We start from the raw sequence: 19,890 nt of genomic DNA, 5'->3' as shown, positions 1-19,890 counted from the left end.
TCTAGAACATTTCAGTATTTTCGCAACCATACTTTCTCAACAGACTTAAAGCATAAAGACATAAATCATAAACTAGAACTTTAAACTTTATACAACTCCTTTGTATATAAAAAATATACCCTTTTCTCTTTACAACCCTCAAAGAGGTATAAACCCTCGAGCTCCTAAGCCCGACCTTGAGGATGTCCTGAAAATGAAACATTCATATTCGGGTGAGACATATCTTAGTAAGAAATATATTAAAACAGTGCATGGGTAACATGAGGTATATATATCATTTTAATACATTTGCAAATCATTAACATAATTCTGAAATCATTTTCTGAACCCAATCAAATACATGCAAATATTTAACCAACGAGATTACCCAAGGATAGGGGTGATTACCAGCCCATACAAGTAGTACCCCTCTGCTCTGATACTTAGATAACCCTAAGGTCACAATTAAAGCATACTAGGGCACTTACCTTACTCAGTAAGCCCTCAAGTGTTAGATTAATTTCGTATTCATGCATTCAATAATAGTTTACCAGCAAAGGCCCTAAGGATAGGGAAATCTACCCTCCCATACAAATAGGTTCTCTGGCCTAGTACATTATGCAGCTACTGCCACATCTGAAGCTAGTAGTGCACTCGCCTTACTCAGCAAGCCCTCAGGCGAAGAGTTCGCCTTGCCTAATCGTAACATGTGCTACATACATAAATACTTCTAATAACATAATACGTTATTCCTTTATGTCATTATTCAATCATACATATCTGTTCATATTCATAGCTTAACATTGCATTGTATTTCACTTTAAGTGACTCTTTCCCATTCGTATCGTTCACGTTTTACATTTCTTTTCATTGCATTGTCATTCCATTGTCATTTCATTGCATAACATTTTCATTTCATTCCTTCGTTGTACAACTGGTCTTTAGTCATTATCAGTTAATTTCCACATAGAAATATGCTAGAATCTGCTGCAGTTAGTCCACATAGAAATGCGCTAGAATCTGCTAACATGGCTTACGTTTACATGGTTGCATTTAACATACACAAGCAACATTGTCCATATCATATTTTATTCATAAAACTTTACTTAACCTTCATTTCGTATATTTAACATATATTCGCACAGAATCTCATGCCACACAGCTTTAGCAGTAAAATTCATATACATTTCTTACAAAATAAGCCATCCCATAATTAACATTTATATGCCAAAAATATATTTCATTTCTTACTTAATTCACCAGAAAGTTCCTTTTCACTTACATTCGTTTACTTTCACAAATACATAACTATATAAGCATTCCTAAGCTCAGAAAACATAAATTTCATGGTTGACATTTTAAACCCACATAAAAGCATATATACATAAATAACACTTAATCCTTTTTAATTTATGAAAAACTTGATTTAATACATAAATTTCCCCCTTACTTCAAACTATGCCTGCAGGATTCCCGAACTGATACCCATAGCGTTCACTTGGACCCTGAATCCAAAAATCCTAACTTAATTAAAATAAATTCCAATTAACTTAAATCTTAATAAAAATACTTATTTACTACTTCCTAGGCTCCAAATAACAACATTCCTTAAGACAATCCCAAAATAACTAACTTACCCTGATTTTGGGATGTTTCTCAGACGTCACAATCCAACGATCAGCTCCTACAGCCTTACAGAGAATGATCCTACGAACCTCGTGGCGGTTCCGGATCGTCAAACCGGGTCAAATTCGGCTCGAAATTGAGGAGAGAAGGTAGGAAAATCGTTTTAGAGAGAGAGAGAGTTCGTGAATTTATGTTGAAAATGAAGAACAACCTATTTATAGGTAGGGCTTCGTCGACAAGACACTTCGATTCATCAACCAGGCATTATAGAGGCTTCGTCGACAAGAAGATACCTTCGTCAACGAAATTCAAAGTTCCAAAATATACTCTCTTGGGATTCCTTCGTCGACGAGGAACTAGATTTGTCGACGAGCTTAGAAGGACACTCGTCGATAAGGATAGGACATTCATCGACGAGGCCTGCTATTCCTTCTAAAAATCCTTCCTTTTCCCCTTATTATCCTTTAATCCATTCTATTCATTATATTTCCTAATTATTTAAATTTCTGGGTCATTACAATATGGGTACCAAAACAAATCACTTAGTGCTGTGTGCAGGTATGCCTAAAGACCAATTCCACAAGAAATAAATGGTTCCTTGATAGTGGCTGCTCAAGAAACATGACGGGAGATGCAAGTAAATTCATCTCACTCACCTACAAGAAGGAAGGATTGGTAACATTTGGAGACAATGCCAAAGGAATAATCATCGGTAAAGGTAAAATAGGTAATTCATCCTTGACTATTGAAAATGTTGCACTTGTAGATATACTTAAACATAACTTATTAAGTATTAGTCAGTTGTGTGATAAAGGGTTAAACATTACATTCTAATCCACCCAATGCTTGATAAATGATTTAAACGGAAATATCATACTAGTAGGAAAATGTGAATCCAACATCTACACAATTGAGTTTGATGACATTAAAACTTATGACGTTAGATGTTTGGCTGCAACTAATGAAAATTGTTGGTTATGACATAGAAGACTAGGTCATGCTAGCATGGATTTACTGCATAGGCTATCATCTAAGGAACTAGTAAATGGCCTACCGAAAGATAATTATGTAAGAGACAAAGTATGTGATGCATGTCAATACGGAAAACAAGTTAAATCATCTTTCAAAATCAAGAAAATGACGTCCACTTCAAGACCTTTAGAATTGATTCATCTTGATTTGTTTGGACCAAATGATATTGCAAGTATTAGTAGAAAACTGTATGCTTTTGTAATAGTTGATGATTTCTCTAGATTCTCATGGGTAATCTTTCTTGCAAACAAAAGTGATACTTGCAATGCCTTCATCCATTTTGGTGGAAAAATTCAAAATGAAAAGGGAATGTCAATTGTTCACATTAGGAGTGATAGAGGAAGAGAATTTAGAAACAAAGAACTAGAATAATTTTGTAACGAAAATGGCTATTCACACAACTTCTCCACACCAAAAACTCCACAACAAAACGGAGTAGTTGAAAGAAAAAATCGAACACTCCAAGAAATGGCTAGGACAATGCTTAACGAACATAATCTTCCAAAATATTTCTAGGCCGAAGCCGTTAGCACAGCTTGTTATGTTAGTAATCACGTCATCATTAGATCCAAAATAGGAAAAACCCCATACGAGATATGGAAGGGTAGAAAACCAAACATTTCACACTTTAAGGTTTTTGGATGCAAATGTTTCATATTAAATGATAGAGATCATCTGGAAAAATTTGATTCAAAATCTAATGAGAGAATCTTTATAGGATATGCCATGAACAACAAAGCGTATAGGGTGTTCAATAAAAGAACTCAAACTGTTCAAGAATCAACACACATTGTTTTTGATGAAACTGACCCTCACATATCCAAAGCAGCTGTTGATATGGAAGAAGATGATCAAGTCACCACTTTTAGAATTGAAAAGGAACTTGAGCAACTTAAGATAAATAATGACCAAGATAAAGACTGTCAAGACATAAAAATTGATCATCTGGAATCATCATCTCATGAAAAGTCTAGGGAACCAAAAGAAGAAAATTACGAACTCCCTAAAGCTTAGAAATTTGTTAGGAATCACCCAACTAACCTTATCATAGGTAGTCCATCCCAAGGAGTTAGCACTAGATCTCACTTAAGAAGTGGATGTAATCATATAGCTTTTGTATCCCATCTAGAACCAAAGAACTTTGAGGAAGCTGAAAATGATGAAAACTAGATCAATGCCATCCAAGAAGAACTAGACCAATTTGAAAGAAACAAAGTATGAGACTTAGTTCCTAAACCCAAAAACACTACAATAATAGGCACAAAATGGGTGTTTAGGAATAAGAAAGACGAAGATGGCAATATTGTTAGAAACAAAGCTAGATTAGTGGCACAAGGGTATAACCAACAAGAGGGTATTGACTATGATGAAACTTATGTCCTTGTGGCAAGACTAAAAGCTATTAGGATGTTACTAGCATTTGCTTGTTGCAAAGACTTCAAACTATTTCAAATGGACGTAAAAAGTGCATTTCTAAATGGATACATAAATGAAGAAGTCTATGTTAAGCAACCTCTAGGATTTGAGAGCCACATACATCCCGAATATGTATACAAACTCTCAAAAGCCCTTTACGGACTTAAGTAAGCACCATGAGCGTGGTATGAACATTTAAGAAAATTTCTCCTAGAAGATGGGTTCACAAGAGGAAAATTTGACACTACACTATTCTTAAAATATAAAGAAAAGGATATGCTAGTCATACAAATTTATGCAGATGATATCATTTTTGGTGCTACAAATGAGACTTTGTGTCAAGAATTTGCCCAAACTATGCAGAAAACATTTGAGATGAGTATGATAGGTGAATTAACCTTCTTCCTAGGATTGCAAATAAAACAAATGAAACATCAAATTTTTATTAATCAAGCCAAATACGTTAAGGACATGCTTAGGAAGTTTGGTCTTGAAATGGGCAAATCTAAAGTAACCCCTATGAGCATCACAACGAAACTTGACACTGATGAAAAAGGGAAGAATGTTGACCAAAAGCTTTATCGAGGGATGATTAGCAGTCTGTTGAATCTCACTTCTAGCAGACCCAATATCATGTTTAGTGTCTGTTTATGCGCTAAATTCTAATAATGTCCTTAAGAGTCACATTTTCATGCCGTCAAGAGAATTTTTAGATACATAGCAGGAACACATGACTTAGGACTCTTTTACCCTAAGAATGCTCCCTTTGATCTCACCTGCTACTCGGATGTAGACTATGGAGGTTGCAAAATCGATAGAAAAAGCACTAGTGGAACATGTCACTTCCTAGGACATTCACTTGTGTCAAGGTTTTGCAAAAAGCAAACTTCTGTTGCTCTCTCAACCACCGAGGCTAAATACATTGCAGCCGGGAGTTGTTGTGTTCAAGGCTTATACATGAAGCAACAGCTTGAGGATTTCAAAGTTTTAATCAAGGGTACTCCAATTCATTGTGATAACACTAGTACCATCAACATCTCAAAAAACCAGTGCCTGCACTCTAGGACCAAACATATTGAGATACAACACCATTTTATCCGAGATCATGTCCAAAAGGGGGATGTTGAGTTAGTTTACGTTCCTACTGAAAATTAGCTAGCGGATATCTAAACAAAACCTCTCAATGAAGAAAGGTTCAACAAAATCCGGCATGCCCTGGGCATGTGTACTCTCACGGATCTATCTTAGGATCTTCTAGCTGTCCCTCCTCTGCTCTAAAGCTCTAACTAGGTGAAACACAACTTTTCTCACTAGCCTCGTCGACGAACACAGGGGATTCGTCGCCGAGACGTATAAGGTTCTTCGTCGATGAACACGGGGGATTCATCGCCAAGAAGTATAAGGTTCTTCATCAACGAATACAGGGGTTTCATCGCCAAAATGTTTGATAACCTCATCGACAAACACAAGGTATTCGTCGACGAAAACTGTCAGGACACTTCAAATATTAGCTAGCCAACCGCGACCTCCTTCAACCCCTAACCCTAATCTTTTGAACCCACTCCATCCTCTCGCCACTCTAAAGCCATCCTCCCTTGCACCAATCCTTCTTTCGCCATCCTGCTCGCCCTATCCACCTTCTTCCTTCACTCGCACTAGCACACAATCGCACATACTCCACCACCGACACCAAGCTCACTAGCTGCTCAGAGTTTCCCTCTCTCTCGCGCCGTCTCTGCTCTCCTAGTGACTCAACCCTCCCTTCCTCAAATGGCTCCCTGTCCGAAAAGGAGAGTTCTTCAAACTGAGGTCGGCAAAGGGTCTTCTCAACGTCCTCTTACTGACCAACCTCGGCAGACCTCCACCGACGTTGACCCGCGATTTGTTTTTGCCGAGGCTACCTATCGCTATCATAACGACATATCCAAGCGGCATATTGTCCATGGTATAAGATCGTACCATCGGCATTCCTTCAACTTTACTTTCCCACATTGTTATCCAAAATTCAAGCCGTTAGATGGGATGCCCTCTTCGATCTAGGGGAGCTCGTCTATAAGGAGCTAGTACGTGAGTTTTACGCTAATTTGTTCCATCACATCGTGGCGTTGCCGCATACTCTACAGTACGAGGAACCCTCATTCACCTTTCCAACGACACTTTCACTCAGGTCCTCGGTTGCCGATTCTTCCCTATCCAGGGCCTCCCCAAGGCCTCTTGGCCTAAACGTTCAATTGGTTTGAATCTCAAGAAGCCCTCAAACTGATAATTGGTAACCCTCGTATCCCTCCTGTCGCACGACCCAAATCTAAGGATCTCAAAGTTGAGTTTCGGGTCCTCCACCACATGATCACCTATAACTTCTGCCCCCAGACTAGTGGATAAGATTAGGTGACCCTCGGCGATATCTTCAGCATATATTGCCAATGGGTTGGTAGAGGCATCTACTTGCCCATGGTTATTGTTCAGAACATGGAAGAAAGTCTGAAACGGCAACGGGGTTGCCTCCCTTACGGTCGTCTACTTACCATATTCTTTGATCATTTTGGCCTCATTCGCACTAGGATGCCTTCTATTCGACCTGTGCCGGATGACACCTATTTAGAGGCAACCCTGCATCGCATGCACTTCGAAAATGATGGCGATACAAACATGTGGGTCAAAACCCATGAGCAGGGTCGGGCACCAGTTGATGAGGTCAAAGCAGCCATAGATGAGGACGATGAGGTTAAGGACTCTGCGGTTGACCCTATCCTAGAGCGACTAGATGGTATTCGGCTCACCATGACGCAGTACGATCTGCGTACCCGTTCGCACTTCGATTTGATCGATGCGGCCCTCGTACTTTAAGAGAATAGCAATCGCGCCCGCTTTGATTCCATTGACGATACCCTAGCTGCTCTCCTCGCAAAATTTGATCGCCCATAGGATTAGTGCACAGTGGCACCCCCCTATTTTTGATAATGGCAAAGGGGGAGATGAAAGGACCTTTTGTAGGACTGTTTGTAGGATGTTAGTTTCTGATATAGTGATGATGTAGTAATGATGTTTCTGATGTAGTTAGACATGTTGATTGAGTTTCTGATGTAGTGATGATGATGACTTAGCTCCTGATGACTTTGCATTTATTTTGATTTTTTTGAGGCAAATTACTGTACATTAATCATGGATGGACTTGCGTTGAATGAAAAGTACTGAAATGCTTGTGATGGATATGCTTGTGTGGAATAATGAGATGCTTATATATTGAACTGCTAGTATAAGATATTAAATTCATGCAAGTTTAAAAACACAAAAAATGATTTATTTACAGACGACATGCTACCGAAAATTCACTTGAGTCTCTTTTCAAAAACTAAAAATGATTATCACAAAGTGCATACATTAAGGGGGAGGAATTGCCAAAATTTCAATGTTTGCATATAGTGAGGGAGAGCATCTTTTCAAAAGAACACTAATGGATTCAATCATAAAAAAGGAAGAGAATGTTACACCTAGTGTCTAAGGGCTTTCATTCCAGTCTTTTTTTGATGACAACAACCTATTAGCAGTTCTTTAAGATTACTAACAGTTTTCCTCTAGTCCAGTCCGGATGCACAGGACAATTCCAAAGCAAGCATAAGAGTTAAACAAGTCTCAAACCAGCAAAGAGCAAATGGCCATCAACACAGTCCAACATATGACATACCCGGAACTTAGCCACTCAACCAAAGCGTTTATGGATCCTGCATAGCAAGCACAAGCTCTGGGTTGTGAGTGTGAGTAAGGGAGATTGATATTGTAATCCTTTGTGTATGGTGTGGTGCAAAAGTAGTGAGCAAGAGATGTGCAAATTACATATGCATTTAGTTTATGGTAGACTAGAACACAGGCACTAGTCTCACATATACATAACAAGTCAAGTAAACTGCATAAAATGTCTATAACCCTCAAACATATTTTATTAAACCCAAGACATCTTAAAATAGATTAAAGATCATTTCTAAATCAAAGATGAAAACCTGTTACTTCAATATAAACCAAAATTTGAACGAATTTAGAAGGAAAAGTAAAGGGTTCATCAACGAATACAGGGGATTCGTTGATGAGAACAACACATCACCTTGTCGATGTACATAGGGTACTCGTCGACAAAAATATACCGAGACCACCCAAAAAGTTCAGAGTACCTTTGTCAACGAATATAGGGGATTCGGTGACGAAGTCTGTGCAATGGTTCGTCGACGTACACAGGGTACTCGTCGACGAGAATATACCAAGACCACCTAAAAGTTCAGAGCACCGTCGTCAACGAATACAGGGGATTCAGCAACAAAGTCTATGCAATGGTTTGTCAACGTACACAGGGTACTCGTCGATGAAAAGAAACCGAGACCTATCTAAATTCAGAACCAATGGTTCGTCGACGAACACAGGGCTTCGTCGACGAAGGAACTCATAAGACTCGTCGACGAAGTCATGACCTCATCAACGAATGTCGAGCTACAGACATCATTAAATGCGCCAAACCGGCTAGTTTTCAATTTGTCTCATGTCAATAAATGCCCAATGACTCTCTAGCGCTTAGCTCGTTCCTTTGGCCTTTAAAATAGGTCTTATGCATTTATTTTAAACTAGTTAAGCATATTTGTTGTTGAGAACAATTCTTGTGCATTCATACTAGGGTTTCACTTTGTGCCATCTTGCCCTCTTGCTCTTGCTTTTTTTTACTATCCATTGACAAAGAGGGAATAGTGTGAGGTTTGTATTGAGATATTCAACTCAAAGAGGAACATCTTACATTGTATCTACTTGTTTTCAAATTCTTTGTTTTGGAAGGCTCTTTGTGAGCCATTATAAGGTGACTATAGGTGAGCACCATGGTAAGAGCTTGTTGTGAGCAGCTGGTTGTATAGGCTTCTCCGTTGGGAAGGAGGATCACATAGTGGATTTGGGGAATCCTTGCGTTGGTCTCAAGGCGTGGACGTAGGCTCGGTGCCAAACCATGTTAACGTCGCTGCGTTAAGCTTCTCTCTTCTCTTTTCTCTTGTGTTGCTTAGTTATTACTATTTGCTTTTTATATATACTGTGATATAATATTCTTGTTCTTGTCAATAAATCTTTGTGATTATAGAAAAAGCTGTATATTCGTGAAAGACATCTATTCACCCCCCTCTAGACGCATATCCGGGCCAACACCCCTCATAAGTAGGGCTTGAAGATAAAACTTTTAACATAAAAGTACAAAATTTTAACCAATATCTCTAAAGAGATGCCCATCTTAAATGAGCCAATGTGTCTTTTTCTTAAAGGAAATTATTAGCTCAAGTTTTATCATGTTTTTTAATATTACAAATAACATTATTAGATTGCAATCGAGTAGCTTTAATTTTAAGATGCAGTTATTTATTTCAATTAAATTATCTCGTAACTGTTCACCATTAAATTGTCTAAAATTTAGCATAATTAAAAAATATGTAATTTGATAATTTATTCTTCTTTAATAAAGGAGAAAGAGGATCATTAAAAATACCGACAAGAACAGAACAACGTTGACACGTAGCTGTAAATTAGATATATCCTAATCGTATTTACTCACAAAAATACATTCACGGAAGAAGACAAAAATATTAAATAACATGTCACGACAATATATACAATTACTTTTATGCTATGGGCCTATGGCATTGTATTTTGTAAATCAAATTTTGATAAAAAGATCTCTCTCCTCTATCTCTAAGATAAAGTAACAAAATTTTAATCTTATATTTTAGAGAGGTAACAAAAATTTTTTTATTATTATTATTATTATTATTATTATTATTATTATTATTATTATTATTATTATTATTATTGAGGAGAAGCTTATCAATGTACTATATCCTCATAAATAAAATTAACTTGCTTAACATATGATGGCATTACAATTTAATGGCACAATATTTTTCCTCTTTGTCAATTTTAAGTAGGTCAATGGCATTTTTGCTTCCTTTTCTGTTGGATCAAAAATTTTATTTGGGTAAAAGAAAGGAAAGTAAAATAAGGAGAAAATTCATTTTTTCTTATATTTTCCTTTTTTATTAAATACAATTAAAAATAAAAAATATATTTTAATATGATTAAAAATTAGAAAAAATTAAATATTAATAATGTGCAAAATCAAAATTCTGTTCATAGTTGTAGTATACTTTTTATTTTCTATTTCACTTTCTTCGATAACAGAATATGAAAATATACATTGCTTAATATTTTCCTTTCTTTTCTCTAATATTTTTTGAGTTCTAAATACATTGCTTAATATTTTCCTTTCTTTTCTCTAATATTTTTTGAGTTCTAAACAGGAGCCTAGTAATATGAGAAATACAAAAATGTGGAAGAAAGAAAAGGAAACATGTTTTCTTCTATCTTATGTCATTTGGTTGGATAAATGAAAGGAAAGAAAATCTTAAGATAAGTAATGCAACAATTTTAGTCAATGAGTTTAATGACCCAATTTTCTTTTTCTAGCTTTTTAAAAGCTTTTTTTTTTTTTTTTTCTCTTTTTAAGGGATTGATTGAGAGCATAATAAATAAGAGACATTTTTTCTTTCATTTTTCTTTATTTGTCAATTGAAATTCAAGGTATTGAATGAACGAAAAAAAGACTTTTCAACATTCCTTTTTCTTTTTGTCTTTTGAAAAACACAGTATTAATTCACAATGAGCATTCATAATTTTTTTGCACGTTCTATTGTTTGTGTTCTCTACTTTCTTGATTGAATAAAATGATTGTAGACACACATGATAAGCAATAAATAATTAAGCGACAACTCCTTTTATAATTGGAGCATGAATGAATTTTAGATAGGAAGAAAATGAAAAAAAATTAACATTTAGTTAGCATGGAAAATTTAACCCAAATCGCCGTAAATTAATATTATAGTCTCCATTGTGAGTAGAAAAAAGCAAGAAGAATTTAAAAATGATTTAAAGATAAAAATGTTTCATTGTTTAAAATTATTAACTAAATATATGATAAATATTATTTATATTAAATTAAAACTTTTAGCTTATGAAGTTGATAATAAATTTTATAAAATATTTATACCCTTTAAGTATTGAAAAGGTTAAAATTGGAAAACAATCCATATTCAAATATTAGATTGAAAGAGTTAAAATGATTCGGATATTAAATTTAGTGTCAGTTGAAATTCAATTTAGAACTGAAAGTGCAAATCGAGAAAACTTCTGGGAACGAATACAAATACGGAAAGTTAAAGGGTCACAACTCAAAAATCAAAATCTACAAGCCACAAAGTCAAAATCGCATAATTTGACTTCTGCAATGTGCAGCCAAAACGCAGCCTATAAGATTGAATTGATCCCCATTGGGCATTGGTTCACCCCGATGGAGGGGTTGTTTGGGAATATTGCAGAATACGCAAGGGCATTTTAGGCATATATTCCACCATAAATACGTGGTGATGAAACCCTCCCCCGTTCATCCAAACAGCCAAACAGGGTACAAAGAGGAGAACGAGCAGGTGGAGGAGGATCTGAGAAAGAGGGGAAGAGAGAGAGAGGGAGAGAAGAGAGAGAGAGGCGCAGGCGGCTTTGCGATCTGCGATCAGCGATCAGCGATCGGCGGTTGGCGTTTCGTCGGTTTCAGGAATCGGCGTGTTTGAGGTCGAGGGTATTGAAGACCACAAGAAGAAGAGGAAGAGGGGAGGAGAAGAATCCAAGAATCCAATACCTCGTTTTCTTTGGAGCAGGATTTGAAGATTTTTGCGGGGTTAGTCTCCTGAAGGTTTCGTGTTTCGTCAGTCTTCGATCAATCGCGGCGGTTTTGACGAAGAGAACAGGTATTGAAAAATCCAGCTTTTGTTTCTACCCTTTTTTACTGGTTATTTTTCTTCAAATCAGAGGGGAATGTGGTTTTATTGTCTTGGCCTGACGGTCGCTAGGCTCCGATCTCCAGTTCTGAGAACTCCAACTAGGTTTTTCTTTTTTCTGAAGCGTCAGAAGATGAATCTGGTCCAAGGCGGGTCCTGGAACTGGGATTTCTTAAGATTCATCTAGTTTTTGGTAGGTTTAGATGAACGGAGCTAACCGAGATGCAATCTGAAGAAACTAGCGTTTCGCATCCACGTTGGGGTTGTTGATGGTTTTTTCAAATGCCCCGCTTCACCTGCAATTTTTGTCGAGCTTCTCTGGTGCTGGAGGAATCGCTTTGATCCCAGAACGTTGCAGGAATCATCTATGGACTATGGATTGAATACCCAATTAGGGTTTCGGACATAACTTCTTTAACAATAAGTTATTCTTTACCGCACCATCTATGCGTAAGGCCCTGATTGGAGAAGGTGCTCCGAATGCATAGATCAATATTAGGGCTTCTTCTTGCAGGAATTATGATGACCGCTAAGACCGCCGATGCATCTTCTAATATTGTTTGTAGAACAGTCGAACATGTCTCACCAGATTTGTTGTTTGTGGTGGATGCTTTGTCATTTCAGAAGCCCCATACACTATATTGTGCTCATTTTAGGTTCCGGAATCCAAACATTACTTTTGCAGGAAGGAGGCAGTTCATGGTATTTGATTTTGATTGAATCAAAGGGATTAGATATTTTGGAGTTGTCCTTGAGGAGATGTGATCTTGTCCAAAACAAGTAGCGGATGTTGTTATCCGGATAACTGCCGAATTGAAGAAACTTGCTGGCCCAATTGATTTTTGATAACCACTTTATTTTGTGGATCATACAAGGCTTGGGCACAGATTTGAGATGAAGAGATGGCTTCCTCCTTTTTTGATGTTAGTGATTTTATTTGATGAAGCCCTTTGGGTCTACAAACAGTCGGTCCAAGTCCACTCACATGTTTTGAGTAGCTGTGTAGATTGCTTTGCTGCCACCTTTGGCATATTCTGAAGTAGCAATATAATTCCCTTGGATATTAATGTGATGGAATTAATGTTTAGAAACAAATTTTGGTGTTAAAACTCTACTTCCCGGAGTGATGAAATTATTACATTTTGCCTTCATTGTCGTACATGAAGTCTTTCAATTTCCTTAATTATTTTCTTGCAAAGAAGCCCTGGTTCCGAATATTAGGAATCAGCTGTCCAATGCTACAATGTGAACTGAGGGAGTTTCCTGCAGGCCTTCAAAACTGCTTAACAACATCTGCCTCAAGGTAATGGCCTGTGGAGGCATATGCCGGCAGTCTTGTTACCGGCTTGTGGGCTAAATAATATTATTATTGAGTAGACAGGCCTGCTTTTTTGGCTTTTCTGTTGCATCTACTTGTATTTCATACTGGTGGTGTTGCTAATATAAATTTATACATTTTACAGGGGAGATAAGGCAACTACTCTGAATTTGCTGTGGTTCTTGGAAAAGTATTTTGTTCAACCACATATTTGAACAGGCAACAACGGGGTCTGCACCAAAAGTAAGTAACTAGGATTTGTTATAATCTTCAATATTAATCCCAGAAAAATATTTCTCATTGCCCAGTTGCATTTATGAGTTGTCTACTTCCAGACATTCCTGTGCCTTTCACCTAAATATTTTAATTTTACATGTAAGCTGCTTCTGTTGCCTGGCTGTTGATTCAGGGTTAGGTTAGGGCAGTAATGCAGAAGACAAGCATCATGACATGCATGACGCTTCTGTTATTTCGTTTTATATTTTAATGTGTATGATGTTGTGTAGAGTATTATAATTTGAATAATACTACTGAAAAAATTAAATGGGGCATGATGTGTTATGATAATTGTGCAAGATCATTTAGCATGTCATTTGTGGTATCTAATTGGATATATTTTTGAAGTTAATTTGCAGACTTGATTAGAGCAGTGCACTGGGGTGACGTCATCGGCCCTGGAGCTGAAAAGCGAGTAACAACGGCATCTTGCAAGACTTGTGATAGTAGATCAATTGTTAATGGGATAGGATCTTTGTCTGCTCAAATGATGAGCATGGTGGGCCTTGAACTTACAAATTTTATCAATCCTAACTTGACGTGGAAAACAGTATCAAAAGGCAGTAGGAGTGCATCAAGGCGCTCCAGGAAATCAGTTGCTAGAAACGAGAAAGTAAGTCTGGAGCAGGCTGATAAGAGCCCTGAAGGGGTGGACACATTAGTGTCAGAATCTGAGAAGGTTAGTATTGGATGCTTTTTTTATCCGTGGGGTCTGGGAGTGGGGGTTTATAAAATGCACAGCTATGTAGGTGCTTAACTCTTGTCCCCTTCTCACATTATGTTCAAATCTTCAACGTGTTCTATTTGGCAGCTTGGCGTAGCTGTACTTGGGAGGCGCTTTCGGGATAAGGTAGAGCATGTACCGATCAAGAAAAGGAGATTTTTGTTCCGGTCTCCATCACCACCACTTCGGACTTCCTCTCCATGCCTTGAGGAGTCTGAGCAATCTGTAAATAGTCAGCATGATTTGGGTCAACGGTCTTGTCAAAATTCAATCTCGGAAAAACAAGTAGTGGGTATTGATGCCTTTACTTCCATGAAGTGTAACAATGTTGTTGATGGGAAGATCCCAGAGGAGATGACAAAAGAAAAACCTGGTTACAGTGAGGACTTTTCAGGTATTCAGATACTTGCTGCTGCTGCCTGCGATGATAGCATGGGTGACGATGTTAATGTTCTGGAGGATGACTCATTAGCAGAAGAGTCTCCAGCTCGAGGAGGGAATGAGTTATCTTCTACTACACCTTTGAAAGAAACTGTTGCATCCTCGGAAACAACTTTCACTCAAGATTTGGCACGTGAAGATGGTTTTGGTGGTTCTTTTTTTCAGGAAAACTCTGTTCCCATTAAGCAGAATTTTTCCACTCTAAAGGATGACACTACAGAAAAAAAGTCTGTCATTTCCCGTGATGATAGGTCACACTGGGACCTAAATACTGTCATGGATGCATGGGAGCACCCCTGTGCTGATTTAGCTGTTGATTCTCAAGCAGATGTTATGGACGGTTTCTCTGGGGATGCTACATGCGCAGAATACCTGCAGACTTTGGAAGCTTGCAAGATAGCGAGGGATTCTGGGGATGACAATCAGAGTAATATTCAGTCTACAGTGGGAAAAGTAGTTTTGTTTGATGCTCGTGCTGTCCATGTTTGTTTGGACTCAAGAAATTCAGTTTTTGGTACTTGCAAATTGGACAGAGAAGAACATAATTTGGCAGTGTGCTCTGATACTGACCGGACCAAAGTCCTGGATATGTATGCCCCTTTATCAGCTGAACTTTCTCTAAAGTCTTCAGCAATGCCTGTTTCTGGTACAGAAGCTTCCACTCATGCTGTCAGCATGGATGCATGCCTTGACCTTTCTTCCCATGCTGGATCAGATTTTGTCTCAAGCTCGTTGACATTTGAGGAAAAGGAAAATCCTCTGCCTTCTGGTGTTATTCGCAAGCATAGCAGTGAAAATTCAGTTTCTGATATGCTTTTGGGCAATGCTAGCTCAGAAACTGACCAGGCTGAGAAGCGTGATGTTGCTTTTCCTGCTGCACCAGTCTCAGAGAAGATCACCTGTGCAAGTATGGATGAAGTGTGTGAGGATTCTTCTAGAATGTCTGGATTGGATGGAAAAAGAATCTCTCCCAGGTTGATCACTGATGCATGTCAATCTCCATGTCCTGATCCCCTAGATGTTGAGAATCCATCCAGTGAATCTGGTGAAATCATGGATGTTTCTCCATTGTCGCCTATGTGCATGGATGTGTCTGCATCAGTTGCGCATGTTGGGGAATACCGACCTACGGTAACTGAGGATCCAAGTAGACACAATACCATGGATTCTGGTGCTGTTAGGAATGAATCTGACATGTCAATGAACCTTGGTCCAAATGAACTGTTGAACAAATCCTCTGGACATTCTAGTGTCATCTTGGGAGAGAGAGGTGAACTAACCTCTTGTGAGGAATGCAAAGGCCATGGTAATGATCCTGCCATTTCACCTGGAAAAATGCTTGACAATGAAGATGGTCAGGGTCGCACAGTAGGCATGGAAAACATGGTGGAACTTCAAGAGGGTTATGATTCTCAGTTTGAGGATGGGGAGTTAAGGGAGTCAGTTGTGCATTGCTGGGAGGACAGTGAAGCTGAAGATGGGGAAGCTGAACCTGTGGACTATGAGACTGATGACAGAGACACATATGATGATTCTATTGATTATTCTGTTTCCTTTGAGAATAGCACGAGAGAAACAAATTGTCAACCTTGTCTGGGAGTTCCTTCGCCAAAAATTATTCTGGATGCTGAATTAAATAAGAGATGGTCAAAGAAAACTTCAAATATGCATTTGGGGATGGAGTCTGCTAGAAAAGATGGCATTGAGAAACTTGAGATGGATGTGAAGGTTGATACGTGTTATGGTACAGGATCTGCTGATGTGGGTGATAAAAATGGACTTGTTAATGGGGTAGATGCGTTAAAGGAGCCAAACCATTCAGCAAGATTGAAGTCAAAATTTTCTGGATGGGATTATCGGCTGCCTGAAGGTTGTGTAATTTCTTCTGATAAACGTTTCGAAATAAATGGCAATACACGAAGAAGTCGTGCAAATAATTGCGTGAATGGTCCTGGTGATGTGAAAGATATCTCTAACAGAGTAAATGGAATGAGGGAATCCAAGTCATTCAGCAAGCTCGAAGGACATTCTTCCTCTGATTTCGTACATAGGAAAGACACCATGCATTTACAGTGGAACAGGTTATTTTTGTGAAGCTATTATATATTAATTATTTCTGATACACGTTTTTATTATTTGCCTGATTATTTTAATGTTTTCTTTGTTTCAGATCCAACCAACTTGATGATTCACATCCTCAAGCTGATAGAGCGTTTAATGGTTCCGAGAGATCTGCAGGAAGGATGAGAACATTACACATGCACGGCAGAAGCCATGTTGGCGGGCACTGGGATGATCATCATTCACTGGGCTCATGGGATTCAAAGCGCTACGATGGCCCTTGTGATTCTAGGAAGCCCAGGCCAAAAAGCGTTATTGTAAATTCCGATTCTAAGGTTGAGGACAGCGCGCCCTCAGACCGTGCACTTTCAAAAGCTAGGGTTTCAGAAATCAACTGCCATCTTCGTGGTCAATCTATGCATTCTTCCTCAAAAGGGGTGTATAGGCGCTTTATTAGGCGGAGGTCACCGGTGGCTAGGGATTATAATTATCACTTGAATATGGGAATACCAGTGAGAGACGTCAGTCCTGATAGAACTAGGTGCAGGCCTGGAAGGTATCCTGGGTTTAGCCCCAGGGAGGGGTATTACAGGCCCCTGCCCAATGGTGCTGCTGAATCCTTTGTTCGCATGCCGCCTCATTTAGCCAGGAGAGAGCGAAGCTTTTCTCCCATTCTTCATAGAGGAGCTCCTCATTTTTCTCGACCCCATGAGAGGTACCGGTCGAGGTCCAGAAGTCGCTCTCCCCTTATGCGGCAGTTGCCCAGGGAACGGAATACAGGCTTGAGGCCACTCAGTAGATCCCCAGATTTCAGGTCTGAGGTGAGCATGGAGAGAGTGAGGTTGCCTGTTCAAAAGCAGCCTGGTTTTGCTTCAGATTTTGAAGCAGGTTTTGTGTCCCCACCAAGAAACCGCTTCTCCCCACAGCGAAATCTCAGATGGATTGATGATCGGAATTGTGGCGTGGACCAATTCAGGGAAAGGAGATCCCCGGTGAGAATATTCCGGCGGGGGCATAGGTTCAGTTCGCCATGTTCCCCTGGACGATTGAAACCAGACAATTACTTCAGACCGGCAATGCGATCTGGAAGATTTCCTGAGATGGGTTGTGCAGGCAGGGGACGCAAATACGACTGTAACAATGACCATAGAAGGAAGCAGGGCAGCAGGTACAACATGATTCATCCAGAGAGACACTATGATGTTACGGATGGAGATGGGGGAGGGAGGCGGTTCCGATTCGATGTGGGTGACAGCGGATTTGTAGGGCACGACAGTCGAGTCAAGGATGAGTGCATTAAGAACACTGACAGACGGCACAAGGATATACCTAGGAGAGGTAGAGAAGAGAGAGATCATTCATGAGATAGAGTAAAATGATTAGAGCTTGTAGATTTTGGTGCCATCTTTGATTTGGGTTGGGGCGTGGGAAGATGATGAAGATGCAGCTTCCATGGTAACATCACTCATCCAATCCGTATGTGCCTTGCCTTCCTCGTTATTCTCTCGTTGGATGATGATGGGTTTGCTAGCTGGTGGTATATATATAAGAAGGGGGAAGGAGGGGGTGGTGCACACACCTGTAGAATATATTTTGGCCCAGTTCGTTCTTTATCCTGCCCTTATGGAGATGGTCTCTTCATCTTGATTTTCTTGGCTGATATTTTTTTTTTAAATTTTATTTTTAATATATATATTTTTTTAACCAGGCCTGATGTTTCCTCCAGATTTTTTCATTATGGGCTTTTGTTTTTTCGGCTCCCATCTTAATGGTATTTTCTTGCTTGCTGCTGGTTCAGCTGTTTCAATCTCTCTATTTGAGGGCACAAAGATGCATTGAATTAGTAAAAAATTTGATATTCTGAAATTCTATTTTTCTTCTGTAACTTTAATTATTTATGGGAATGTGGAGACTAATATAAATGTATGTGTATAATATATATATATATGGTATATGGACTGTGTATTTAAGTAAGTTAAAAATAAACTAGGAACTCGTTGAGAAGCATGGAGTACAAAATATTCAGTAAGCAGTAAGCAAGCATGAACTCATTTAGATTTGTAAATTGTTGTGTCAACCTTTTGTTCTGTGTTTGTTTGTGTAAATATATGGTAAGGGTACATGGTAAAAACTTCAAAAAAAGTTTCTAGATGCTAACTTTTGTACTATCCATTTGGTGTTAATATACATAATATGTACTTCCTATTAGACCACGACGGAATTTAAACTACCTTCTATGGCATAGACACATTGCGTCATATGGTTCAATTTCTTTTTTAAAATTGAAGAAAGATAGAAAAGAAAAAAAAAATGTTGGTAGTCATTAGATGCAGTGCATTGGGTGACAATATTTTTTGGTTTGAATTTCACTTAACGAAAATGTGTTACGAGTTATATAAGAGCTTGTGAATATTAAATAGTGTATATTTTTATAATCAACCTGTTAGGAATTAATGGAATTTTCTTGAAAACTTTGTTTTTGAAAAAAGAGAAAAGAAAAGAAATAACAAACACTTGTTCTCGTCATGAAAAAAATTAATCTCTACGGAAACTGCTGATAAATATTTCTAAATTTGATGGATATTTTGAACATCTTAAAATATGGTCATCCAAAAATTCATATTTTGCGTTATACATCGAGTAAAGTACAAAGAAAATAATTAAGTTTTGCAGGAAATTTGCTTTTAATCAATTACTTTATTTGCAACCTACTTGTTAGACAAAACTAGTAGAAAATAAGAAATTGTACTTTTAACATTTCTTAGAATTCAAAGTTACGATAAAACAATTGAAACAACTAAATACCAATAATATGCGAGCTACGACACTCCTCTATGAGGGAAAACTTAAATGAAAATTTTAAAAATTTTCTAATATGCCTCCTCTTTCTTAAATCTCTGTACAAAAAAAATTTACCTCTTTCTACTAGCCTTTCAAATTAGTTATCGTAAAAACGTTTTAGTTAAAGCTAAATTTATTATAATGGCAGTGTTATGAAAATCCAAATGAAGAGAGGAACAAATTATAAAGTACCCTATGCAAAGAGTAATTATGAGTGAGAACATCTAAGAATGCTTGAAAAGGGTAGACCTAATTTTTAGTAATTTTGACTTAAAAATAGTTATATTTGTATGGACCAATTAAATATGTTATTCCAAATTTACCCATAA

The 19,890-nt window shown here is 38.0% G+C and overlaps 1 protein-coding gene across 3 annotated transcripts; it reads left to right on the top strand.

Annotated features, from left to right (window-relative positions):
* The first annotated feature begins 11,507 nt into the window (after nucleotides 1–11,507).
* Nucleotides 11,508–18,586, top strand: LOC131146426 (uncharacterized). Of its 3 annotated transcripts, none has more exons than XM_058096035.1 (5): nucleotides 11,508–11,870; nucleotides 13,364–13,461; nucleotides 13,854–14,173; nucleotides 14,306–16,740; nucleotides 16,830–18,586. In XM_058096035.1, the coding sequence occupies exons 3-5, from the start codon at nucleotides 13,982–13,984 to the stop codon at nucleotides 18,082–18,084; spliced, it is 3,882 nt and encodes a 1,293-aa protein (XP_057952018.1). In that variant the 5' UTR covers nucleotides 11,508–11,870; nucleotides 13,364–13,461; nucleotides 13,854–13,981; the 3' UTR covers nucleotides 18,085–18,586. The 3 variants fall into 3 exon arrangements, with proteins under 3 accessions (XP_057952018.1, XP_057952017.1, XP_057952019.1); XM_058096034.1 differs by having other exon boundaries at nucleotides 13,843–14,173; XM_058096036.1 differs by having other exon boundaries at nucleotides 11,512–13,203; nucleotides 13,843–14,173.
* The last annotated feature ends 1,304 nt before the right edge of the window (nucleotides 18,587–19,890 follow it).

The sequence above is a fragment of the Malania oleifera genome, chromosome 13, assembly GCF_029873635.1.
Source record: "Malania oleifera isolate guangnan ecotype guangnan chromosome 13, ASM2987363v1, whole genome shotgun sequence".
Taxonomy (NCBI): Eukaryota; Viridiplantae; Streptophyta; class Magnoliopsida; order Santalales; family Ximeniaceae; genus Malania; species Malania oleifera.
The sequence above is the reverse complement of the archived record's forward strand: the minus strand, read 5'-3'. Positions and strand labels throughout refer to the sequence as shown.